Source organism: Cervus canadensis, chromosome 20 (genome assembly GCF_019320065.1).
Source record: "Cervus canadensis isolate Bull #8, Minnesota chromosome 20, ASM1932006v1, whole genome shotgun sequence".
NCBI classification, from domain to species: Eukaryota; Metazoa; Chordata; class Mammalia; order Artiodactyla; family Cervidae; genus Cervus; species Cervus canadensis.
Genome location: NC_057405.1, coordinates 60,284,613 through 60,312,315, shown reverse-complemented (window position 1 = coordinate 60,312,315; position 27,703 = coordinate 60,284,613). Strand labels below are relative to the sequence as shown.

Here is a 27,703-nt window from a genome sequence, read left to right as displayed (position 1 = left end):
ACAGATGTGCGAGCCCCAGAACATGGATAGAGGGTGAGTCTTTCCTAAAAAGAGGAACACGAACTCCTCTGAGGTGGGCAGAGGACATTAGGACGAATCACAATAAAGGTGAGTTTTGAGAAAGAGAAGAGAGGTAGTATGAGATTTTGCAACCAGTGACCTCCATCTTCTCATTAAAAGAGGAATGATTATCTCCTGAGATTAAAAGGATAGAGTAGAGATTTGGCATGCATTTCTCCTTTCCTACTAATTCACCATAGCATTTTTTCTGTGATGCATAAACCCATGAGGAAGAGCATAAAGAATGACAGGTACTGCCAGTCACATTCTGCTTTGCATCCTGAGTGGTCTGGTGTGAAGGCAGCAATGAACTACACCAGATACCTCAAGACAGAGACAGGTACATCTACTAGCAATGGAAATTGATGAAATACCCCAAACAGAGGACTCATCCAAGGAAGCACTGCTACCTACCCAGGACACACTAAATAGGAGCCATCATCAGTCTACAGACAATTAAACGTCTCAATTTCTTGTAAAAAATAATGGTAATTGAGGCAGACATTTGCAATCCTGTGGGTAATGATCAAATTGGAATATCTATAAAGAACACTTAGCTCAGTGCCTGAAGTCTGTCAATAAACATTAGCTGTTATTATTCACAAAAAGCAGTTGAAGAGGATAGAGATGTCTGCATCTTACAACACTGATTCCCACTAAGTGGTTAAGGAGTCATATCAAAATCCCCTAAACCTTGTAATTCTGAAGTTATTCCTCTCTCCTTGCTCATAAGGCTAGCCCTTGTGGTTCACATCTCTTCCTTTCTTGGAAATGTGTCCATGGCATTTGCCCCAGTAAATTAAATAAAACTGAGTCAGTTTTCAGATATTAAAAAAAAAAAAAAATTTGGCAGAGGCTATGTTGTGTAACCATAACTTGGAAGGCAAGGAGTGAAATGCACAAGCCAGCAACATGAGGCAATGTGAGGAGGACCTGGAGCAGAAAGGCAGATGCTAGCAGGAGACTTCTTTTCTTTTTTTTTTTAAGAAAAATCTAAGGGAAAAAAGGCATTGCTAAAGCCCCATTATGTTCTATAATTGGTAATCACTACTATAAATGAGCAACTTAAAAGTGTTTTAAGTAACTTTTCAAGGAGGAAATTAAAGAAATTTTCATCAACATTAATGAACATAGTCATGCTCCAATCCAACTCTTCAAAAGGAAAATTTTTATGGCTCTGGGGCGCTAAACTTTTCTTGTTTGATCCTCTTGGTTTTACAACTAAAGAGAGCTATTTATTAGCATGCATGGTAAGTATTTCATCACAGCCTGAGTCTGGTGTTATCTATAAGTCCAAATAAGCATTTGACCAAGTATGGGGTTTGAGAACAGTTATTTGAGATCTTTGAGGGGAGTACTGGTTTCCACACCCAGGAGAATGCCAAGAAGACCTACAAAGTGTGCTGAGGAATAGCCACAGAAATACAAAGTAAATGACATGATAAATACCTCTCCACTCTACAAAATCAAACAAACTGACTTAACTGTGGACAAGATAGCAGTGTTACGTTCCTCAGAATTCCTCAAGACCTAAATCAGTGTCTCTAGTTCATTTGATGATTACATTGAGGACTGGAGAGTTTTATAAGCTTGCCAAGGAACGGCAGATAGAGCTCCTAAGCAATAAGCACAAAGGTAGTTCTAAGAGCCAACTAGGAGAAACCAGCACCATGGTTTGTGTTCAGCTGATACCCTAGCTTTATGATGCCAATCCTAAGAAGAAATATCTTTGAATTGGATAAACCCCTGAGGAATGTTGAAACCACTTTCCTAATCAAGCTATGGTGAAATCACTGTCAAAATCTAAAAATTAACTTCGCCTATTGAAATGTAGGGAATTTCAATTACGCAAACAAGAGCTTAAAGAGACCCAAGGGAGGATACATGGGTAATTCTCTCCATATTCAAGTAAAGTCAATCAAAAAGGCAATTTCTTGCTAACTGTAACCCATTGCATAATGCATTTAACTTATTTTGGCACTTCCATTACACTTTTGTATATGAATAATCAGAACATGTTACGTCCTATCCAAAAAAAAATAGAGAGGCAAAGTTATCAATAGCTTAATTAATGACTGCCTTCCATGACAGATACTTTATCTTTTGTTTTTATAGATATAGAAAAAAATAGCCTGTGAGATGCCTGCATGCATGCATGAATGCTAAGTCACTTCAGTCGTGTCTGATTCTTTGTGATCCTATGGACAATATGCAGCCTGCCAGACTCCTCTATCCATGGAGATTCCCCAGGCAAGAATACTGGAGTGGGTTGCCATGCCCTCCTCCAGGGGATCTTCCCAACCCAGGGATCAAACCCACATCTCTTATGTCTCCTGCATTGGCAAGTGGGTTCTTTACCACTAATGCCACCCGGGAAGCTCGTGAGATGCCTACCCATGTAATAAATTAATATGTTCTTAGAAGTCACTCTTCCCCAGCAAAGGCTAAATTGATTTATTTTTATTTTTTAATATTTATTTTTATCTATGTATCTGGTTGTACTGGGTCTCAGTGGTGGCATGTGGGATCTTCAATCTTCGTTGCGCATGGGGGATCTTTTAATTGCAGCATATAAGATATTTAGTTAAGGCATGCAGGATCTTTTTCAGTTGCAGCACGTGGGATCTAGTTCCCTGACCAAGGATCAAATCCAGGCCCCTTGCACTAACAGCCCAGAGCCTTAGCCACTGGACGACCGAGGAAGTCCCTAAATTGACATTTTTAAATAGACTAAACTACTGGTTGCTATTAGGTCCCTAGATACTATCTGATTTTAATTCTGCTCAAGTTTTAAACAGATGGAAGTCAGCACTATGTAAGATCCAGAGACTCTTGAGTAAAGGCACAAAGCTTTAGATACTAAATTAGCATAACATTCAATCTTACGGTGACTAAATTTTAAGGTGACTCACACATTAAAAACGAAAAAAAAAAAAATGGAACTCAGTAAAACTAGAGCTAAAATCATTGTTACCTGGAAACAAGAGAAAAGTGGATTCATTATGCCTATACAAAAATTGAATCAGGAAGGTAACTGAATGTGGGCTGTTAAATTTTAAGAATACTAAATCAGAAGATAGCAGTGACTCTGTATGCAAGTGAATGAATTTAGAGAAAAAGTTTTTTTAAAGCTTTCCACATTCAGTCTTAGTAAATTAAAGCAAAAACTAATGAATCAGAATTTTAGGAGTCCAATTCAGAAAGCAAGATGAGTTGAAACATTTGTAAAATGTTTGTAGATCCTTGGTTGAAGACACAGTACAAAAATTCCAATAATAGGTCAAATCCTATTAAAATAGGCACAGGGCTGTGAAGTATGCTCTCGGTAATGGAATTTTATTATCATTAATTCATTATTTGTTGGAACTGGAGAGTCTGTTTCTCTCTGAGACATCAAGTACCTACTCAGAGATCTCAAGATATGTCTCACTCTCTCAGATGACAACTTCAGGCTTCTCCTAAGTCTGGTCAATTTTGCCATTGTTAGTTTTTTAATGGGTGACTGGAGACCTCAGATTCCTAAAGAAGCTATTAGACCATTTAAGCTGTTTAGTCAACTAGGATTTTCAACAGTAATTCTGAAGGTCCTCAGTTCAGTTCAGCCCCTCAGTCATATCTGACTCTGCGACCCCATGAACCTCAGCACGCCAGGTTTCCCTGTCCATCACCAACTCCTGGAGCTTGCTCAAACTCTCGTCCATCAAGTCAGTGATGCTATCTGAAGGTCCTAGAGATTCAGTATCTATGTGAAAGCAATGGCTTGTAGCCAATTCCAATCAATTGGCTCCTCTGTGATAAATTTGGAAAACACAGTGAGATTTTTGTGAGTTTTTAACTTGAAACAGTATTACTTTGCTTGGTACTCACTTTATTTGATAACTCCAAGAGATTTTTAGGAGTTTGTCACAACCAAAGGATGCAGACTGAACTGTACTTCAAAAGACTACAATTTAAGAACTTTTAAGAAAATTCAAAACATATGATGACAGTGTTGTTGGTTTAAGTCTAGTGTTTTCAAGGGGATTTCTTTCAATGAGGACAAAAATGATCAGCTGTATAAATGTTATCCTCTTTGTTAAGAAACAATCTTAATTACAATTATATATAGTGAAATAATTAACATTGTGATTATGTGATGAACCTCTGGAAATAATGCCTTCTGCAGGGATATCAACATATATATATATATACACTGTCATTTTGAGTTCTTTTAAATATAAGTGGCACATGCATATACCATACTAATATCCTCCTAAGGACCATCTAGTTCTAATTTCTATAAATATAAAATTAGTCAAGTACACATACATTGATTTTTACTCCAAGTCAGACATCACACTAATCATAACAAAGTAAGCAAATGGCAATTTTAACTCTTATTCTTCAAAGGCAGAAGTAAATGTTATTAATTAACCCAATCTCAGTGTCAGAGCAGGAGGCAAGCTGTAGTAACAGAGTGGCTTAATAGTGGAGAGCTGTAAAAGGTCTACAAGTGATTTGGTGGAAAGTAATTGGTCAAAACAACAATGTAGCCGAAGTAACTTGTTTAGAAAGTAAATATTCTGATTCAGTGGCTTTTATATACTAATAATTGGATATATTTTTAAGCATGTACCTATTTTTTTTTTTAATTTTTCTGGGGCTTAAATGAGAGATTTTACATTTTTATTCATTTTAGCCTCCTTTGGATTTGCTGTTTATAATAGTTAAACATTGGAAATAACCTGAATGCCCAACAAAAAAGGTTTGATTAGCATATATTAATGGTACACCAGATGGTTAACAGCTCAAATTGATAGTCAGACAATGGATCTAATTTCTGGGTCCACCATTTCTTATCTGTGTTATTTGATCTGGGTAACAATTACTGTAAGCCACACAGATCTGATCAGCCAAATGAAGGTAACAGAAGCTACCTCATAGGGCTATGGTGGGGTAAAAACAAAAGACCTATACAACATGACCAAAGCAGCGACTTAAGCATGGCAGATATTTATGCTCAATTAATTTAAAATGTAAATTAAATACATTTTTAAAATGTACTTATTTATGAGGGGCATCATGGTATAGTAGAGAAACAAGACTTGGGTCAGTCTGAACCTCTCACAAATCCGTGTGATACTGGACACACTGCTAATCTTCCCTCACAGTTTGTTCACGTTAAAACCCAAGAGCTCTGCTGTGCTGTGCTTGGTCGCTCAGTTGTGTCAGACACTTTGCAACCCCATGGATTGTAGCCCACCAGGCTCCTCTCTCCATGGGGAGTGGGTTGCCATGCCTTCCCGCAGGGGATCTTCCCAACCCAGGAATTGAACCAGGGTCTCCTTCATTGCAGGCGGATTCTTCACTAGCTGAGCTACCTGGGAAGCCCAAAATGCAGATATTTACATCTAATTCACAGAGTTGCTGTGAAAAGTAAATACTATAACATGGATAAAATACTCATCACGATACTTGGTACATAGACTTTCAGTAAATAGTAATCATATTATGATTATCATCATTATTGCAATTATCATCCTTGTTATTATCATCAATTTTTTAAAGGTTGTGGCACCATGCCAGAAGGTACAAATCCCCTGAGCGCTCTCTAAATCACCCACCCATGTGTTATACAGTTGTGTGTAGGTCAATCTTAGAAAGGCAAGAGGATTCAGGGTGGCACTGAAAGATTGTAAGACTTCTTCTCTTGCTTACACCCACATGTATATACACAAACACATCTTTGTTTAGTAAATTCTGGAGAATACTTTCAAGGAAAGCAGACAGGTAATATTTTCTTTGTAAGAAGACTATTTGGCTTTCAGTTCAGTTCAGTTCAGTTCAGTTGCTCAGTCATGTCCGACTTTTTGCAACGCCATGAACCACAGCATGCCAGGCCTCCCTGTCCATCACCAACTCCCGGAGTCCACCCAAACCCATGTCCGTTGAGTTGGTGATGCCATCCAACCATCTCATCCTCTGTCATCCCCTTCTCCTCCTGCCCTCAATCTTTCCCAGCATCAGGGTCTTTTCAAATGAGTCAGCTCTTCGCATCAGGTGGCCAAAGGATTGGAGTTTCAGCTTCAACATCAGTCCTACCAATGAACACCCAGGACTGATCTCCTTTAGGATGGACTGGCTGGATCTCCTTGCAGCCAAGAGTCTTCACAGGCCTCTAAACATCACAGGTCTTGGATTACTTAAAAGATTATTAAGCAGGAGCAAAACTAAAAAAATAGCCACATTTTCATTCTTAAAAATATCACAGAGGTCAATTTTTTCAGTTTCTATAGAATTTCAAGAAGAGATTTAGTAAAAATTAGCAGAACTTTCTGGGGGGAAAATGATGAAATATTTTTACATGAAAGAATCAGCCTTAAACACTCTTCCTAAGGATGCTCTAGCTTCTCTCGAACCACTTAACAATCTACCATTCCAAGAAATTCTCTAAAGTTCTACTATACAAGGTCTAAGGTATCAAGTGTATGGGGTCTATTAGCGGCATGAGAAGCTCCCCATATCCAGGATTTTTATTATCCGATAGTGGTGCCTTCATGTGAATTTTAAAATGTTGCCTCCCTTCTGGATAGATGAGTTAGAAAATACAACCCTTCCAGGTGTACAAAACCCAGCAACAAAGGAGCTGGCCAGGATTCCAACTTTTTTGTTGCCCTCTCAGCAGGGGGCCAAATGACTGTTCCACACAACCTTGTCCCTGCCTCCCTTCTCTACCCATCTCCCACAGTATGAGACCTGAGCCAGGACATCTTTCACATAAGGTCAGAGCCTTTGCCTAGTGGGTGGGTAAGTGGATAATGACAGAGTGAAGTCACCTCCTAAACTTGGTATAAAGTAAAGATTTCATCTAGTACACAGTCCAGTCTAGGTAGTGGTTGCCTGAACTGTGATGAGAAAGACTACAGACCCAATGCAGCCCCAGTAGAGAGAAGTGAGTAGATTAGCAGGATCAACCACTGGTTTCCAACAGCATGTATGCCTCAGATGTCCTATCCTAGTCCAAACCATTCAAATCACAAGTGTTCATTGAGCAATGACCGTGTACAAATCACTGTGAGTGCCTCTTTGAAATAATCTTTTTAAACCTGGTCTCACAAAGAAATTTCATGGGGTCTTTTAAATATACATATTCCTCAAATTTTTTCAGTAAACCTAAAATTATTCTAAAGTACAAAATCTTCCCCTTTTTTTGTTGCTTTTTGGGTTTTTTCCTATGTTGTGATAATTTTAGTTTTTTAAAAATGAGTCTCTTAATTTAGCTAGGGCTTTAGGGATATAAGAGATTAGTCACTGTCATATTTAAAATGATGCATTCATTCAGGGCAAATCTTAATTTTCTTTGTCTGCTTCAGAAGAAAGAGCTGCAAGAATGCCTAAAAGACTTGAGCTACTATCAATTTAAAACACCCTTACAGAAATTTGATTCCTTGGGCCAGAGGAAGGTCTTTACTATAGTTGATGGTACAAGTGGAGCTTTTCATGTACTGCTTCCAGGCATCATGTACTGCTTTTCATGTACTGCTTCCAGACTCTCTGCCACCACCAATGTGTTTTTCTGTTTCAAATACACCTCTGATCTCTGCCCCACTCCTTGGAAGGCATAGAAACAGAGGCCAGAATGGTGGTTACAGGGGCTGGGATGAGAGACAGGCAAACTGAGAGAGGTTGGTCAGAGTATAACTTCCGGTTAAAAAGCTAACAAATTCTGGTTATCTAATGTACAGTTAGTAATAAAGGTATTATACATTTGAGAGTTGCTAAGAGAGCAAATCTTACATGTTTTCATCACAAAAAAGAAATAGTAATTATGTGACAAGATGGAGCTGTTAGCTAATGCTATGGTGGTAACCATTTTGCAATTCATACTCTCAAATCAGCATGTTGTTTATCTTAAACTTATACAATGTTATAAGTCAATTGTATCTCAATGAGACTGGGGGAAAGAGTTAAACAATTTTTAAAATACAATATTTATTTTAAAATGTAGATTCTTTTGCTTCACCATCAGACCTACTGAATCAGAAACTCCCCAAATCAAATGTCCTTAACTTGGGCAGTTAGAAAACAGAAACCACTGGTTTGGAGGCTCCTGAGATAACTAATACTAAGTCCTTCACTACTGTTATCCATTCCTATTATAATTAAAAATTTCACCGTATGTGAAATTAGGTGGTCTGAATTAAATGCTTCCTACAGCAATTTTAGCACCTTTTCCTCTCTTGTTCCCTAGTGGAACCTGAAAAAAAGTATTACCATCGACTATAAAGTCTCCATTATAAATTGGTCCCCTCTCAGCCTTTTCACTTAGAAAGACAGAATTTCTTCACCTTTTCTTTATTAAAAAAAAAAATGTCATTGTGCTCTATGAAACTTCTTTCAAATGGAATATATTAAATTTTAGTTTTAGGACTACAGTGTTTTTATACTGTGAATGGTATCTAGTGAGTCTTTCTCTAGAGAGAAACAAGCAAGAGGAAATGGCTTTGTGTAACAGTCAGGGACCTCAGCCAGATACAATGAAAAGTTTCCTGGTCAAAGGACAGTACAAACTACAGTGAGTCACTGGGGGATGTGATGGGAACGCTCTTACTTTCTAAGTTTGTGGAAACAACCCAGATTCTTATCTGTCTGGAATTCTTTAGATGTAAATCTGCCTGATAGGCAAGGACTGAACTTCCAGACCTGTGACGGCATGGCATTTCTGCCTTGCAGCGCTGAAACATTCCAAAGAAATGCAAAATACATATCTGTAAGCCAGGAACCATGGCATAAACGAGGAATAATCTCATAGTTTCTCAACCTGACTCCTTGTGACATTTGGGGAGGACCATTCAGCAAATGCGAGATAGTTTACCGTCACAACCCACAGCATCTCCAGGTTTAATTATCTCACCACTAGAAGGACGGAAAACAATGTATCTCTCACAGTCACGCGGATAAACAAATTACAAGGACGGCACCTACACACAACCCACGACATGTGTAAGGATTCATTAACTTCCTAACCCCTCCGTTCAAAACTTTAGGATCTGAAAAGAGGATTTTTTTAAGGGTACAACTTTATGAGGCACACCTTTTAAGTCGTTATTGGCCACAGCCAATAATTTCTGAACCCGTTAAGTATTCACAGGGAGCACGATGTAGTTGTTCACCATGATGTGGTTTTGTTTTGTCTTGTTTTGGAATGAAAGGAAACATTAAAAAATTTCTCCTTCATTGTTACCTAAAATCTTGTCATTCTTCCTAACAACGTTGGACGGTGTTAAAGGTGTTCTGTTGTCCGCACAAAGTGACGGGACTTCGCGCAGTGCAGACGAGGTCACAGTGCGCGCAGGCAGCTGCACATCGCGAGAATTGGGCGCCATTGGTTCTCGCGATGTCCCGACTGCGTCAGGAGCCCTCCCCCGCAGCCCCCCATAAACCTCAAAGAGTGGGAAAAGAGGAAAGAAAGATATATAACAAAGACAATTGAATGGTAGCATAAATAGTTCATTTCAGTATGTGTGCTGTAAAGAAATATGTAGATCGTTTACTAATCATCTCTTGCTCCTCCCAGAAAATGGTCCCCAAAATTGACCTTTTCAATCATGAAGATGCTTTTGTTGTGTCTGTTTCAGAAATGCGACGCTGGATTCTTCTTTGCCTACTCGGAAGAATGTTTGCCCTGTGACTGTAATGGTAATTCCAACGAGTGCTTGGACGGCTCAGGACTCTGTGTGGTAGGTCGGGGGCATCTGTCACTTTTCATATATTTCACAGAGCCTTTGCATCTCTGGTGGAGATGAAATATTCTTCCTGGACATTTGAGCTACGGAGGAGCAAACTGCTAATCATGCTTTCTCTTTACCCTTCAGCTTTTCCTGTAAAACACCTCATATAAACTGCTTATGATTGTAAGTGGCCACCAAGGTGTATCGGTGAATGTGCCCCTGTCCCTGGTGGTAACTACCCCACTACGTTCAGCAGCTGGTTTCCAGGTATCGGCCATTGGGGATAGGACTGAAAAATAATACACAGAGGAGGAAACATCCATCCAAATTCCTCCGTAATAGTATAGTTTGCCATATGTTTGGCTTCATTCCACATTAACCAGGAGAATAAAACAGTTGTTTCATAGCCTATTTTGTAACTTAAGATTGTCAGGTCTATAGATGAAAATTTCCTTAAAAAAAAATATTTGAACCCAATAGCTAATAAAAATGAAAACTTTGGCTTTGTGGTCTTTGTAACTCTGTAATCAAGCCCCCAGAGACTTCTTCCCCCTTAACTGGAATGAATTTTCTAGTAGACAGTGAAACATGATAGAGATTTATGAAGAAGACTGAAAAACCTTTTAGCAAAAGTGCTTGCTACATATTTCCCATTTTCACTGAATGTATTGAAAACCTAGTGAAAATGGGGATTGAAATATTTACCAGAAGTGACTTCAGTAGAAGTCATAGGAGGCATTTTTAAAGACTTATACCCTAAGATCATGTTTTCCTTCATGAGCTATACTACATAGCAGAAGTGGATTCTTCTAGTTCCCACGAGGCAAAAGAAGCTTTCCAAAACGCAAGAATATTTTTGCATGAACTGGAAACTGCAAGAATACTTAAATACACCTATCTACCTCAAAATTAGCATAATTGATGGCATTAGACAGATGGTTTTGATTATAAGTGGTCTTCATGGTGTGTACACGAAGGTGTTATTTTACTCATGCATGCCATTAAGATGCAAATTAGAACATTTCCATTTATTTTAAACCTAACAATTCGCATTTTTCTAGGGACAGAAGTAAGTGGCAAACACTAAAGGTTGCTAATGCATTGTAGTGTTTGTTTAGTCCTGGTGTTTCTATTTTCCCCTTCCCCCATCTTCTTAAATAACCATTACATCCAGGATGTCCTCTGTAGCAGTGTAGGCACACGCAGCTGCCAAATCGACCCCTTTCTAATGCTTCCATCTCCGGTTTCCTGTTATTTTAATCCCAGTGACATTTGAAAAGAGAATCCCATGAATGCATTTGAACTAATAATGTACATCTCTGATAATTTGACCAATTAAGGGCTCTTCGTTATCTGGTTTATTTAAGTGTAAGACAATAGGGACTGGCCAGACCATCAGCTGCTTTTAGGCAGTCAGTAAGATGGAAGACTGAAGTAAATTAAAGGGGGGAAAAAAATCCCTCCTGTTATGCCTATGGAGAGCTATGATAAAACTACTCTTCCTTACAATGACCTTGTCAAAAAAGGAACTATCGTGGTTTTATCTTTGACCTGGATTTGAGCTTCCAAAGGGGGCGGTCGTCATGTGATTCCTTCATAGTTTCTGGGGCATACAAGGTTCTGATAAAAGTTTGGGGATGGACTTGGGTATAAACATTTATAAACACACTCAGGTCAGTTCCCAGTCTTCCTGTAATTACTTTGTTCCAAGACAGAACATTAAAAAAAAAGCCATCTTACTTATCCTAAAAGTGGTCCCTCCACCTCACCCTACCTAGAGGGAAGTGTCTTTTCCCGATTAAAGTAATATATGCTCAAAGTAAACAAACAAACAAACAAAAAAACACAGATATATACTATACATGGAATTCAGAGTGAAAAGTCACACACAATCTTATCTCCAAGAGCTAAATATGTATCTATATTCCTGTAAATTTAATTTAGGTAAGTAAGACTAGATGATGGGCTTCCCTGATGACTGAGACTGTAAAGAATCTGCCCGCAATGCAGGAGACCAGGTTCAATTCCTGGGTCAGGAAGATCCCCTGGAGAAGGAAATGGCGACCCACTCCAATATTCTTGCCTGGAGAATTTCATGAACAGGAGCCTGCGGGCTGCAGACCATGGGGTTGCAAAGAGTCAGACACGACTGAGTGACTAACATTAAATGTAAGTGAGGAAACAGAAGAGACTTGCCAATATGAAAAGAATATGTTGTTACCTAGTTGGCAAATACATTGTCTGTGGTGGCACATTGGAATCAAACTCACATTTTTCTGTTACCTTTGTCATCCTCGTTCCAGTTTGCTGGTCAAGCAGGGCCAGCTTCTCAGCTCCTGCCCTTAGGAGCTGTAACCCCGGCTCGTTCTCAGCTCCACCTAACACCTGGCAGCTCACTCTGGGCACCAGGGTTTCAGTCAGCTCTTATAGTTCGCCTGACCTAACTCATTTCTCCCACCTTGGTTGCATAAGCAACCAAAAATAAACAGCCTTCTTTTGTTTCATTTTATTTTGAAGGCTTGTAATTCCTCTGTCTTGTCTTCCCCTGTTTGTTTTTAATTCTCCCTCCATTCCCATATTCAGTTTCAATTTAACCTTGTATTTTACAAACTGAATTTAAGAAACTAAGTCATTTGACAATAAAATGCAGAGAGTAGACAAAGTTATGCTACCATTTTAGACATACCAAAAAACTTAGAGATTTCTTTATAAGAGGATTGCCAATTCTCCAAATGCAGAAAGGTGGCCAAATGACAAGTAGCTTAACTAATGAAATCCAATATGTACTGATGGTCTTTTCAAAGGGCTGCCTTGCATCTTATCAGAATTTTGGTGCATTGGGCAGAGTTTTCAGCAGAATCAGCCGGGCGGAGCCCCAGAGGCCAGGCAGCTCCAGTGGGCATGGTAGATTCTCTAGGAAAGCACCTGAAAGAGGCATGAGAAAGGAATTAAGGTGTAGAAATAGAGGAGACAGATGGCTAGTGATGGGAATGCCTGGTCACTGATAACCCATACTTTATCCCAGTTCTAGAGGCTAGGTACAGAGAACCAAGAAGAGGTCATGACTAAGGCCAGTTACCATCTAAAGAACCGGTGCTTCATCATTAGCAGAAAGCATGGGGCCCACTGACCAGAACTAGGGTGGAGAAAATCTAACTTGAAATTCACCACTTACACAGGGTTCCTTAGATTCTTTTGACTAAGGATTGATTTGTTGATTTCATTTATCCACTTAACAAATAAGCATTTTTTGAGTACCACTTATCTGCCTGATACTATTCTAGGATCTGAGTTAAGTGGCCTCCACTGTGTGGACTGAAGGATTGTAGGGCAGAACACTAGTTGAAAATGCCTGTGGATGTGACCAATGTAATGAACTTCAAAGCATGAGGACCATGAGAGCTTCAGAAATCTATGCAGAAACCCCCACTTGCTCAGTAACAATCAAAAAAAAAAAAAAGACAAAGAGATTTTGAGGTCTGTGCCAGAATTTCAGGGGAAAAAAAAAAAAGCTAAATCTGAATGAAAATAGATTTGAAATCACTCAACCACAAAAACATAATTGAAACCTAGAGAAAAAACCATCAAGCTGTTAAGTGTTCACATCTGGCTGGTGGAAATGTGAATGGATTTTTATTTTCGTCTTTTCACTTTATAGTATACCTGCCCAAGTGTTCTACAACTGTCTGTAATAATTTTATAATTAAAAAGATTGATGTTCAGATGAACTACTACCTCACCCTAAGCACAATGGAGAAAGGGAAGTAATTCAGCATATTTAAGGCTAATGAATTTTTTATTACTCTCAAAACCTAATTAAAACCTAATTCAGGAAAGCAAAGATTTTACATCTCTAATTTCTGTAGCATTTTTCTTGTGACTTTCAGACTCTCCTTTATGTGTGCAAAGCCAAAATCAACCAATCTAAGTCCCTTTAAGACTACACATGAGATCGGTAAACCAACACCCTCATTAGGTGTCAAAGAGAAAGAAGAAACTGAGAAAAAGGGAATTTTTTTTCATGTTTTACATGCAACTATAAAATTAGTATCTAAATCAAGAGCGTAATTCTTACATTAAAATCTTGACAATTTTCCAATCTGTTGCAAGCTTGGAAAATCCCAAATTTTGCAAATAGTGATTCATTTCCATGCTAGCTAAAGTTTTGAAATAAAGTCATAAAATTACATGTGCAAAGGATTCTAAGGATGGCTAGCCCAGTGGAGTCCCCTGGTGCTTTATGCCCCTAGCATAATAATATGATGAGAACCAATACAGGTAATAAGTTTTCTATACATTGTTGTTCCTTCTCCCAACCCTGATCATGTCTCTCCTTTCGTATTCCCCACCTCAGTTAATGACAGCACCATTCTGCCAATCCTCCACACTTAGATGTCCTGCGTGCTTCATCAGCTTCCTTTTTCTTTTCACCGATGTATAGCTGGACACGAAATCCTACTAGTTCAACCTAGGAGAGAGCCTCCTCTGTTCTGTGCCATCCTGCTGTCTTAATTCATGCCCACAGCATCCCTCCCTGATGACTAGTACACTTTCCCAACTACTCATGATGCCCTGCTCCAGACTCTCCTTCCCTAATCTGTCTTCCTCACTAGCAATGGAGATATTTTTTAAAAACAACTTATATCAAGGCATCCCCTTTTCTAAAATCCTTCAAGGATTTCTATTCCAGCCTCAGTGAGCTTCTCACTGCCATCTCCCTGGACATATTTTGAGAACCACAAGTCTAGACAGACTACAGTGACCCATGAAGCATCTGACCAGCCACTAACCTGATGCTTTTAGGCTTTCTTCTCACCTTATATTGGTGCTGTGGCCCAGGTGTCTAGAGCCTCCATTTCTCACATGAAGGAGACACAGCTGGTGCCCAGATGTCATTCCTGACACCTAATCTGCGATTGACTGTCCAGACATGGCTTTCTTAACCATTGGCCAAAGATTCAGAATGCTTTTTTCATTTTTAAGTGAGGTCAGTTTTATTAAAAAATTAATTTAATTAATTTAATTTTAATTTTCCCAACAACAACATACTATTTATTGTTGTCTTTTTTTTCCTTTCTGATTTTTAAATGGCAGAACAATGAAAGTAAAGGATATTGGCAGTCTCAGAGTAAAAGATTTAAGAGACATTGTATACTGTCTCAGCTAGATCTTTGTTTTACAGACAGAGAATAGAGACCTAGGAAAGTCAACTGACTTGTTCAAATTCAACCATCTAGAAACCGGACGAGCTAGGGAATTCTCCCTGCTGCCAGCACTGTCCCTGCCAATCTCACAGAATGTACTTCATTTACCTTTTAGGAAATTTCATAGCAAGCTCTTTAAAAGAAGGCAGATGATTAAAGTCAGTGTTTGCATTCTGAGCACTTAGAGGTCATAGTGATTTGGAGGCTTTGCGCTTGAGGGTAATTGCTCTCTGTGGCTGCCATGGCAGAAATAGGGCCCTGACCAGGAAGCCAAAGCACCCATGGAGTCGCAAAGAATGGTCTGACATCTGACAACAGTCCTGTTTTCTTCTGCACAGATGGGTTTCATCTGTCCAACAAGGACTCGGACGAGTTTGACCCCACTCTAGAGCAGCCTGCCAGATTGCTTATGGCTTGTGCTGCGTGCTAGGTCACTTCAGTCATGTCCAGTTCTTTGTGATCCCGTGGACTGTAGCCTGCCAGGCTCCTCTGTCCTAGAGATTGTCCCAGCAAGAATACTGGAATGTGTTGCCATGGCTCCCTCCAGGGGGATCTTCCCGACCCAGGGATCGAACCCATGTCTCTTACATTTCCTGCATTGGCAGGTGGGTTCTCTACCACTAGTGCCCCCTGGGAAGCCCTGCTTATGGCTTAAATTCTGGGTGGTTGGACAGGGCTCATTGGTTTTCCCGGGGATAAGAGACTGCCACCAGTTTTGAGCTGGCTCTGGCTGTGTGTGAATTTCCTTCACTTGCTCCAGATACTAATTCACCCTTTCCCACTTCGGCCTTCCTCTTTCTTTTCAATGAATATTTGCTGAAGATTCACTCATCACGTGACGCAGCACTACGAACAGTGAGGGAAATATGTTAACATCTTGTCTGCACATCACACTCTATTTTTCAGTTTCTCAACAGTCAGGTGTCCTGAACTAGCCTCTTAATCCTATTCTGTTAACGTATTTCTAATCAGGAGTCAAAGGTGGTCCACGTCTGATGGCTATCAATTGGCTAAAGAACGTTCAACCATGATGGGTGTGGCCCACTGTCTAGTATGTTGCACTTGATTTGAAGTTCAAACTGTTAGTGAAACAGTATGACAGTTTCCAATGCAGTCATTTTATGACTCTTTTGGGAAAGGAACCTTTTCTCCAACACACTGGAGAAGCAGTATAATACGGGAATTTCCAGCCTAACTTCTGGAACCAGATTGCCTGAGCTGAAATCTCACTTTTGAGACATACCTACTGTCTGTGTAACACTGGGCAATTTGCTTAACCTCCTTGTATCTCTATTCATTTTGTAAAGTGTGAAAAAAAAATGGGACCTTAGAATTATTATGAAAATTAAATTAGTTAATCCACATAAAATGTTTAGAGCAGGACTTCACTATTATTTTATTTTGAACCTCAACATAGAACGTAGAGACAAAATAAAGAGCTCAAAGTTAAGTTCACAGTCCCTCCGTCTTGCCTTCCCCAAGATTCCTCCACAGAGCCCTGTTTGAAAAAGTTAACTGTTACAGTTCTGGTGCATAGGTGTTTCCAAGGGAATTGCTCAAACAGTATGGTGTCTCTTCAGTGGGGTTCTAATTCTAGTAGTACAGTTTTTCACTGAAAAGCCAATCAAACTTTACATACACTCTGGTGACGATACAGATGAAAACATCGTCATGCTACTGGCGTTGCCCTGTGCTATCTAGTCTAGTCCAGTTGGAGAAAATACCAGTAGACCTGCATCACTGCCTCTTACAGAGGACTAGTGAGAAATTAATCCAGCAGTTCAACAAACAGCTGCTGAGTACCGCTCCATTTCAGTTGATGGCAGCGCAATGCTGAGAGACAGTGCAGGGGGAGGCACTGCTGAGGCTGGCTGGCTGTGTGTGCTCAGCTGCGTCCGACTCCTTGCAGCCCTATGCACTGTAGTCCTTCAGGCTCCTTTGTCCATGGGATTTCCCAGGCAAGAATACTGGAGCGGGTTGCTGTTTCCTACTCCAGGGGATCTTTCCCACCCAGTAATTGAACCCGCGTCTCTTATGTCTCCTGTATTGGCAGGTGAGTTCTTTACCATTGTGCCACCTGAGGCTGGGAGCTGATGATAATGTGCGTAGGAAAGGAGGGAAGGATCGAGGAGTCATCAGGAAGGAATCCTGAAGCTCTCAAAGGCCTGGTACAGATCTTGAATGATAAATAGGCATTCTAGGCAGAAGAATCAACTGTTGTGAGCTTTTCTTCCAATTATCCCTACCATAAATGGAAGAATCACACAATAAACCAGCTTACTATTTCTCATATATCATTATGCCAGATACCAGTCCATTAGCTGAATATTCTTTATCTACCTTCTAGTCCATTTATACTTTACTTGGACACATTTTATTCTTCTGAGCCCATAAGTTCTTAAAATGTTCCCCCTAGTGTTTACCAGGACGGGATTTTTTTTTTTCATTTCATATTTATTCCTAGTCAGTAAACTGATGCTTCTAGGATATTCAGAGCTTGATTATTCTGATTATCATTCTGAATTGAAATGAATGACTAATAATCTGCTCTTCACACCAACTCTGAAGAGAGCCCCCAGGCTGCCAGTGCATGTGCAGAAGTCTTCCCCATGGTTCACACTTTGTAGCATCCACCGGGGCCAGCATAGCTCCTCTGTGCTGACCAGTAGGTATCATTACATACCATCTGTTTTGTCAGGCCGATATCCCTTTTGCTTGAAATACTGCTTGATTCCCACATTTGCTGTGTATAAAATTTTTTGTGTGCCCTTGTCAATTTTCTTATCTTTTTGTCCATAGCACTGCCAGCGGAACACAACAGGCGAGCACTGTGAGAAATGTCTAGATGGTTATATTGGAGATGCCATCAGGGGACCCCCCCGGTTCTGCCAGCCATGCCCCTGCCCCCTGCCTCATGTTGCCAAGTAAGTCTTAAAGGAAAATAGCCTTTCTACTGCTTATCCCCTTTGTTTTTCTTTTCTTTTTTCTCCCTATACAGAGTTCTAGGGGTTTTGTACAATCAAAATTGAGTATCTCCTGTTGCAATGAGACTGGAAAAGATACAGGAAAGTTTTCTAGCCCGAATCCACTTTCAAGAAAACGTAAACACTTGCAGTATAGGTGGTGACTCTGTTCCCTATGTTGGGGGTGGGTCGCAGGACGCATCACAGACACAATGAAGTTTCCCAAGCTTTATAAGCAAGGCTATTCCCATTTTTTCTCGACTATCCCTTGACCTAGAGAGATTGCAAATGGTGATGCCCACAGATATTATAATTCAGTGTTTTCAGTAGTACTGGTTTCTTCTGACTCCCGCAGAGCAGAGCTTTACTACATGTGGCAGCTAAGTGGATTTTCAGTTAGAAGTAGAGCATAGATAAACAGAGTGCTTTAGACCAGTCAGCACATAGAAGATTTCTGAGAAAATGAATTTTCACTTCTGGCTGTGTTTCCTGAATGAGAAATTAAAGACAATACACATAGTATGGCAAAACCAATACAATGTTGTAAAGTAAAATAAATTAATTAATTAAAAAAAGACAATGCACATACATCTTAGTGGAAATAATGGAATTCTTTTCAGGCACATATATGTATAAATCCAGTAGTCAAGTCAGGACTAGCCATTTTATTGACTTAAAAGTGTAGAATGTAATGTAGAATTGAAATGATATAATGGTATTTAGTTTTCCAGCATTTTGCATACTCTCTATCAGGTGCTCTTCTAATTGTTTGGATGTAATATTTCCTTGATAGTTGTAAAGATTAAATAATGCATATAAAATAACTAGAAAAAGTCCTGAATGCCTTACATACACACATACACTCTCTGTCTCTCTCTGTTTCACTCACTCACACACACACACACACTCTCTCTCTCTCTTTCATGTTTTTTTTTTTTATTATGGCTTAATACAAGATATTGAATATAGTTCCCTGTGCTATATAATAGGATCTTGTTGTTTATCCACCCTACATATAATAGTTTGCATCGGCTAATCCCGAACTCCCAATCCATCCCTCTCCCATCCCTCTCAGGCCACCTGACAACCACCAGTCTGTTCTCTATGTCTGTGAATCAGTTTCTGTTCCATAGATAAGTTCATCTGTGTTATATGTTAGATTCCATATATAAGTAATATCATCACACACGCTTTCTTATAAAGAGAAAAGAGATGACAACCGTTTCCCCCTAACTGTTTTCCCCTTTATTGAACACCAATATCACCTAACATTTCGCCTAATAGTTTGTGATTTGTTCAGATCCTCTGATGAGTCTGGCAGGCAATGAAGAAGTTAAAGTTTTACAGTCCCATCTTTCTTTAGAAACCATTAAACTGCCTTAGCCCTTGCTTTGTGATTTTTCATGTTCAGTGGTGTTAATAGTGTGCACAAAATGGATGGTACTGAGAGTGAGGCTGGAAACTCAAACACTGTGTTCTGTTCTTTTTATGCAAGCTTGTCCTGATTTATGAGCTCCCTTTGCTCCACCTAGATATATTATTTGATTGGTCATTAATAGTCTGCTCTCAAGCATGAGTCTTAACCACATCTGACGGCGTGTTCAGTGTGCTGTTCCCTTACCGTGGTGTAGTTATTTTGTTAAATATATTTACCTCTAACTTTCTAATAACGGGTTTCACTCATTCTCCCACATGAACAAAGTTGTTATATAGCATCATCTGCTCAAAGCAGGTTTATAAGCTTAGAGCTGCAGTTTCTTTAGAAATTAACAGAGGAATTAGAAAGGTAATCCCAAATTCTTCATTATGTTGTCTGACTTTTGTACTTTTTTGCACCATACATATGACAATTACTTATCTAAATTATGTGACATTAATGCTTTGAGATATGAGGCTTCTGGAACCTCATTGGCTGAGAAGTCTTACCTACATAAAATCAATAAATATTAATCACTTATTACATGCCAATCATGTACTGGTTGTTGGTCACAGTTGTGAAGAGAATGGTCAAAAACTCCTGCCTTCCTTAAAATAGATCAGATTACAACAGTATTTTGACACTTCTAAAGCAAATGACCTTTTTATCTATGAGACAGATTATCCAATGTCTTAGTTCATCAAAAAGCTGTTTTGAAGACTGTTAATGCTTTTAAATAAAATAAACAGAAACTTGCCAGTCGGGTAATGAAGTTCTTGTCTTGAAAGAGAAAACACAGGTAGTTCCATAGGCACCAAGAAATACCATTTCCACCCATATTCTTTCTCTGCTGGTGTGTGTAGATCTGAGTTCAGAAGAGCAGTTGAGGGACTTAGGGAATGGATTGTGCAGTTAGGTACGTATTCACAGATATAAAAGCTGAAGTTTCTAGAGGACAGATATGAGATGAAAAAACCTGTTGAAAGTTAACACAAAAGCAAAAATATACAACCTATAAGTAAAGAACATATGTGAGAGTATGGAGGAATGGGGGAGGGTGGGAGAGATCTGCTTTCTCTGTAGTGGCAATAGTTTATTTCCTGAATCCCTTCGGGGAGAAAACTGGCTCCAAAAAGCCGGGAGTAGTCTGTAATCATAGAATAGGACAAATTGGCCTGGATCCTATAAAGTGCTAGTCTTTGATCTGGCCTTATTATTGACTGAGTTAACTAATCTCAAATACAAATCAAATATCATATAAAATCAGACTCCCCACTGCCTCTTTCAGCTTTTCTTAAAATTCATATTGCTGCTTTCTATAAAAATCATTCATATTGCTGCTTTCTATAAAAATCAAAGTGCCAGGACTTTTATTTGAGCTTTCAGAAAGGCACCATGTGTGGAATCTCAGTTCCGTTAGAAAGATACACTAGTTGAGCCTACAGACCCAGGATTTGGATCCCCAGTTACAAGAGCCACATTTGAAAGCAAGAGAGTGATGCTTGAGGGAGTTTTGCAAACAAACAGTGCTGAGTCTGTTTTCCTTTAAGTTCCCTGAGGGTTTTTCAAAAGCGTAAGACTCCCTTCCACTTGGAGAGGGCACTGTGGTTGTTAGTGTGGGCTGAGAAAGGCACAGTGATTTCATTTCCCTAGCTCCAAACAGACTTTAGCGTAAGCAAAATGTAAACAGTTAATGCTGATGAAAAACAAAAAAAGGAGCTCTCGATGGCCCTACTGCCCCTGCGTCTCCCTCCACCAAGACCAGTGGTCACATAGCTGTTTCCAGGGTCCATTTGCACAGAGCTTAGTTATTTATTTGGGGTTTGGCCAGACATCTTCCATGTCTACTAATAATTGCACCAAGTAAGGAAAATGTCATCTGTTCGAAACAGTAGGACCTTAGCTCAAAGAAGATAACTCCAGGCAAATCTTTCCAGGCAAATCTTTCATTCCTTCAAGCCATGGGTGGGCCACTGGGTGGAACATCTTCAAAGAAATATGCATGTTCTGGACGCCTAACTGATAGTGTTTCTTCAAGAAGGCTGAGGAATAAGAACAAGAAAAATAAAGGATAAATGCCAAAGAAATGTAATTCATTGGAGTGTTTTTAACCAAACCGCTAGAGAAAATAAGTTGTGTGTACTGCCTTTTACTGAGAAGCACATGTTGTTTTCTGATTGATTTTATAAATGCATTCACACAAAGCAAACATATTCATTTGCTTTCCTCCAAAGACCATTAGGTCTTTGCTGATACATGCAGAAATGTGAGAACAGCAGGTCACACTCCGTGGATTGTATAGTACCTAAGCCAAAACTAATTTAAAAGTCTTTAAAATTTTGTATACCATCCTCATAGGGATAGATTCCTGTCAATGTAGAATTTTCGAAACAAATAGAGTAATAATCCATTTCCCTGCCTTGATAATTATTTATTCTGCTGAAACAGTGTGTGTTTGTTTTCTGTTCTGTGTCCTACTTTTTATTATCAAAAAAAGAAGAAGAATCAAAAGAGAGGGTTTCATGGACTAGAACCCTTTTACTGTGGGTCCTGTTTTTTTGCTTGAGTACTTGCTTTGTGACTTTGGTCAGTTGAGCCAGTCCCTGCACCCTTTATTCCCATCCCTTAAGGTACACAGGAAAGAAATTAAAGCTCTGTAAAGATTATAAGGCATATAATCTTTATAAAGATTATACAGCAACATCTGGCTCATGATGTTGAAGAGTGAAAGAGAGTTAATGCAGGAAAAAAAGAAGAAAACTTCCAAGTGAATACACAGAAAGTGATGGGAAAAAAAAAGAAAATTCTCATATGAATCTAAAATCACAGGTAAAATTTGCTTATTTTATATCCAGCTTTGGAATATGTGGTTTAGACTTGCATTAAATACACACACACACACACACACACACACATACACACACACAAATATACATGATGTTCTGCAAATTCCCACTGTTTCAAGTCAAAATAATGAAGTGCCTCTATGGAAAAATAAATGAGGTAGATGGAAATGGTGTCACCAGTGGTGTGTCACTTTCTGTCTGAGCCTGATATTCTAAGCTTTCCTAAAAGGAGGGAGATTTAATTTAAATGAAGCAAGTGATCACACCCATTTGAACTTGAGGGGGACCAAGGTAGAGATGATCTAATCAAAATTAAGACAACCTCTTCAGTGATGTATGGAACTGACTTCTAATATTCTCTTTCAATTCTAGTTTTGCAGAGTCCTGCTATAGGAAAAACGGAGCTGTTCGGTGTATTTGTAAAGAAAACTATGCTGGACCTAATTGCGAAAGGTAGGCTCCTGAACACCCCTGTGCTCTGTGAGGGTAAAAGGAAACTTCCTGTTTCCCACATTCGTCAGTTCTGCCATGCTCTCATTCAATAGGTCTTAAGAAGGAATGAGGGACAGCATTTCAGAACCTTTTGGGGGAACTTTCCCAAACCCCATGCCTCAGATACAACTATAAGAATGCTCCCTAGGGACTTCCCTGGTGGTCCAGTGGATAAGAATCTGCCTGCCAATGCAGGGGACACAGGTTCAGTCCCTGGGTAGGGAAGATCCCACGTGCCACAGAGCAACTAACTGCATGCGCCACAGCCACGGAAACCTGTGCTCCACGACAGGAGAAGCCACTGCAGTGAGAAGCCTGTGCACCTCAGCTAGAGAGTAGCCCCCGCTCACCACAGCTAGAGAAGGCAGCAGCGAAGACTCAGTGCAGTCAAAAGTAAGTTAATTAATTAAAAAAAAAAAAAAAGAATGCTCCATAGGCGTCCATGGCTACATCGCAGGATAAATGGGTAAGGAAAGAGGAAAATGAATGTCTGTATTTTGAAGAGATGGTTTTGGCAATGGTCCTTTCTCTCTCTCTCACTGAGAACTAGTAGTACAATAATTAATGTCCAAAAGAGAGGGAGAAAGGAGAAAGACTTCTTCAGGCATTCCTTTTTCTATTAACTGGTCAGTTAATACAGTGATACATTGAAAAAGGCACAAACCTATTATTTAGCCTATTTTTTATACCATTTCCTCTCCTGAAAAGTAATTCCATGAGTTTGGATTTTCTGAATCCCTTTTTTGGTATTTATACCTAACACTTTTTTAAGTTGCTTTGGGCTTTGCTCAAACAGGAAAGGACTTGGCAAGCAAGAGTGCACGGCTTCCCACCAAATGATTTCTGGCAAGATATTTCCCATCCTCCCTCAGCTGCTCACAGGTTTCTAAGATAAAAGGGCTTTCACTAAAAGAGTCTCACAGAGAGGCCTTCTTATTTTTAACAGAAATGCCACTAACGTCAGCCTCCCCATGTATTTAGGCAGCAAAATGATGCGTGATGTCCTCAAGACAGGGAAGGAAGGGCCAGAAAGAACCAGTCAGACATCTAGTCCCATATCCCCACAGCTGTGGGGCGCTCACTTCACACAGCACACTGCCTACTGCCTTGGGTGGGGCTCAGAAACTCAGCCTAGGGTTCAAAAGGTAAACCTTAATTACCATTCCACATCCTCCATCTCTCAAAGAAAACACCCTCCATCTCTCAAAGTGTAGCTCTGGAACTCTTTTGAAAAAGCCACAGTGTCTGTGGAACATAGAAAATCTCTATATTTTGAGGAGATTGTTATTGTAATTATTATATATGCAAAATATGGATAATTCTTTTGCTGAAGAGTTGTGGGATTTCCCCCCTTTTTACTGTAAGGGAAGAGGAACATGAAAGCTAAGAGACCATGTGAATGTCATCCTTTAGGGGGACTGCTAGAGATGATCAGACAATCTTCAGCTGATGAATGTTGGTGATACACTTTTTCTGTATTTCTTTATGTGGGGGCCCAGGAACATGAACCATCTGATTTATTCATTGTCTGGCTCCCCAGGGTGTGAGAGGTTGTTCAACAGCCAGCGATGGAGCTTTTTTTCTCATCAGTGTCTGAGGTTAAACTCAGTTTAGTCTGATAAAGATTAAGCAATATTACTGGCTAATGGGTGCTGGATGGCTCCTGAGAGGGGAATTAATAGTCTTAGAGTCCTGCTGACCGAACACACATTCCCCCAGAAGTGATGTAATCCGGGCCCCAAGGGCTCAGTTCTACACAGTCACACAGGGGTGTGGATGGGGTTCTGTCAGCGACGGCGGGGGACCTGGCACAAGACAGCATGTACCCTCAGACGTGGAGCTGTGGTTGATAAATCCCCCGGCACACACTGGAGGCTCCTGGAACCTGGCATTAATCAGCAAGGCTCAGTGAGATCTGCTGCTTAGCTGGACCTGGATTGATAGGATGGAGGGGAGAGCACCAGTTTGGGAGGTGGAAGTAAAGTGCTGAGATGTAGCGTCAGCTTGTCTGAGTCCGTCTCTCAGCTTTGGATTCCTTTATGATCCCTTTATGATCCTCCTGGGTAAATTATTTGATCTCTATGTGGCAGTTTCCACATCTCTAGAAATGAAAAAAATGAAAAATACCCACCTCATAAGACTGTTGTGAGGAATACTGAGACGTTCTTAGTATGGCACCTGGCACTTAATAAATGCTCAATGATAATTAACTGGAGACAGTGTGAGTCATTGAGCCTGTTGTCCTGTTTCCACCACTGGCATAATGTGTGCTTGGGACAAGTTGGCTTGTTTCCCTGAATCTGTTTCCTTAACTAGAAATGGTGCCTTTACTATGATTGTCTCTTGTGTCCTCTCTCAGCCTCATAACTACCCCTAGAGGTGCTCATATTTTATCATTTTGCAGGTGAAGAAACTGACTTGTCTAAAGTCACATCACTTGCTAAGTGGGAGAACCAGGATTTGAAAAGTTTGGGCTAAACATTTGTATTCTCCCATTCTGCTTTTCCCAAATGTCTTCCTAAGAGTCTCCTATTTTAAACGTTGATGATTAATGAGCTAGATGAACTTTTGATATGGAGGAGAAAAATGGTTAATCTGTTGACTAGATTCTGTTTGACAGGAGGCTACATCTACAGGGGCCCTGGAAGTATGCATCTCTTCTAAGGCCTCTCATCTGCTTTGGGGGAGGATCACTTAGAGCAAATTTCTCCATATTTCCTGTCCACCCTTCCTCACACCCTGCTCTTTTAAAGAGAATGTACTGAGGTCTTTTACATTGAAACTTGACTTGATAATCCAGGGAACTCTTCCTCAAAATAGAAATGAGTACAGAAACAGATTGTGGTGGAGCAGGTAGGGATGTGATACATGTAAGATATGGTCTCTTGTCCTCAATGAAGTCAAAGCTAGGGCAGGAGACAAACCTCAAAAGCATTGATTGCCAGACAGAAAAAAGGAAATGCCAAAGAGAAGGCTAACAGAGGCTCTTCACAACTGTAGTGGAAGGAGAGATTTCCTTCCCGTGGAGGGGCTGGGTCATCTCACAGGAGGTGGCCTCAACTGCTTGTGATTTGTTTGACTCTGGAACTGAAGGGGGGTGGGGGGCTCTGTTTTGAGTTTAATCATCAGATTGTTAAGTTTTTCCAGTTAAATTTCATCTAATATGTTTTCAGTTAATTTGTAAACTCAAATTTGCCCACAAGATCTTTTCAAAATATGTAGCTGGTTTGTATGGATATCTATCTCATTCGTCCAAACAAGAACGCGCTGGGTGTTTCTGTACTTAGAGATCATTTAATCAAAGGTGGTTTTCAAGTCTGACTTTGTGTATGTATCTCCTGGAAACCTTTGGATTCCAGGGCCCTGCCTAAACCCCTCTATGCCCCACTGAGAAGAGACCTCTCAGGTGAAGCTGGGGGACCCATATTTTGACGCCCTGTTGGGTTCTCACAGCAATCCTCTCACTGGCTTGTGAACTACTGCTCGGTTTCAACCTTTGATACCACACCCACAAAGTATAAAATAGTGTTTCCCAAACTGGGACTCAAGAGCCACAGGTGTCCTCGGAAATATTTGTGGAGGTTCATGGGTTCTCAGCGAGTTTTTTCTTAATTTTGTGTTTTATTTCAGTGATATTCCCAAGGGTAAAAAAGTTCACTGAAACATGTTCTATACATTCTGTAGTACCATGTTATAATACAGGAGGATCTATCTGCCTCAGAGCTAAGGAGAAAATAAATGGCTGATGGTGTGTCAGTGAGACATTACAGATAGCTGGAGGCCCAAAGACGACATTGAGGCAAACTGAGTCATCATACAGCAGAAGATAATAAGAAGAGTTGCCAAGAATACACAGAAGAACTATACAAAAAAATCTTAATGACCCAGATAACCATGATGGCATGATCAGTCACCTAGAGCCAGACATCCTGGAATGCGAAGTCAAGTGGGCTTTACGAAACATCACTACGAACAAAGCTAGTGGAGGTAATGGAATTCCAGTTGAACTATTTCAAATCCTAAAAGATGATGCTCTTAAAGTGCTGCACTCAATATGCCAGCAAGTTTGGAAAACTCAGCAGTGGCCACAGGACTGGAAGAGGTCAGTTTTCGTTCCAGTCCCAAAAGAAAGGCAATGCCAAAGAATGTTCAAACTACCATACAGTTACACTCATCTCACACACTAGCTAAGAAATGCTTAAAATTCTCCAAGCCAGGCTTCAACAGTATGTGAACCATGAACTTCCAGATGTTCAAGCTGGATTTAGAAAAGGCAGAGGAACCAGAGATCAAATTGCCAGCATCCGTTGGATCATAGAAAAAGCAAAAGAGTTCCAGAAAACATCTACTTCTTTATTGACTATGCCAAAACCTTTGACTGTGTGGATCACAACAAACTGTGGAAAATTCTTCAAGAGATGGGAATACCAGACCACCTTACCTGCCTCCTGAGAAATCTGTATACAGGATAAGAAGCAACAGTTAGAACTGGACATAGAACAGTAGACTGGTTCCAAATCAAGGCTATATATTATCACCATGCTTATTTAACTTATATGCAGAGTACATCATGCAAAATGCCAGGCTGGATGAAGTACAAGCTGGAATCAAGATTGCTGGAAGAAATATCAATAACTTCAGATACACAGATGACACCACCCTGATGGCAGAAAGCAAAGAAGAACTAAAGAGCATCTTGATGAAAATGGAAGAGGAGAATGAAAAAGTTGGCTTAAAACTCAACATTCAGAAAACTAAGATTATGGCATCTAGTCCCATCACTTCATAGCAAATAGATGGGGATGAAAACAGTGACAGACTTTATTTTGGGGGGCTCCAAAATCACTGCAGATGGTGACTGCTGCCATGAAATTAAAAGATGCTTGCTCCTTAAAAGAAAAGGTATGACCAACCTAGACAGTGTAGTAAAAAGCAGAGACATTACTTTGCCAACAGAAGTCCATCTAGTCAAAACTATGGTTTTTCCAGTAGTCGTGTATGGATGTGAGAG

The 27,703-nt window shown here is 39.9% G+C and overlaps 1 protein-coding gene across 3 annotated transcripts in view; it reads left to right on the top strand.

The window, feature by feature from the left end:
- LAMA4 (laminin subunit alpha 4) overlaps positions 1 to 27,703 on the top strand; it is a 140,789-nt gene that overhangs the window by 26,572 nt on the left and 86,514 nt on the right. For all 3 annotated transcript variants that reach the window (XM_043439282.1, XM_043439283.1, XM_043439284.1), the window contains 3 exons: positions 9,678 to 9,779; positions 17,774 to 17,898; positions 22,573 to 22,653. In XM_043439282.1, coding sequence (XP_043295217.1) covers positions 9,678 to 9,779; positions 17,774 to 17,898; positions 22,573 to 22,653 — 308 coding nt within the window. The remainder of the gene's footprint in view (positions 1 to 9,677; positions 9,780 to 17,773; positions 17,899 to 22,572; positions 22,654 to 27,703) is intronic.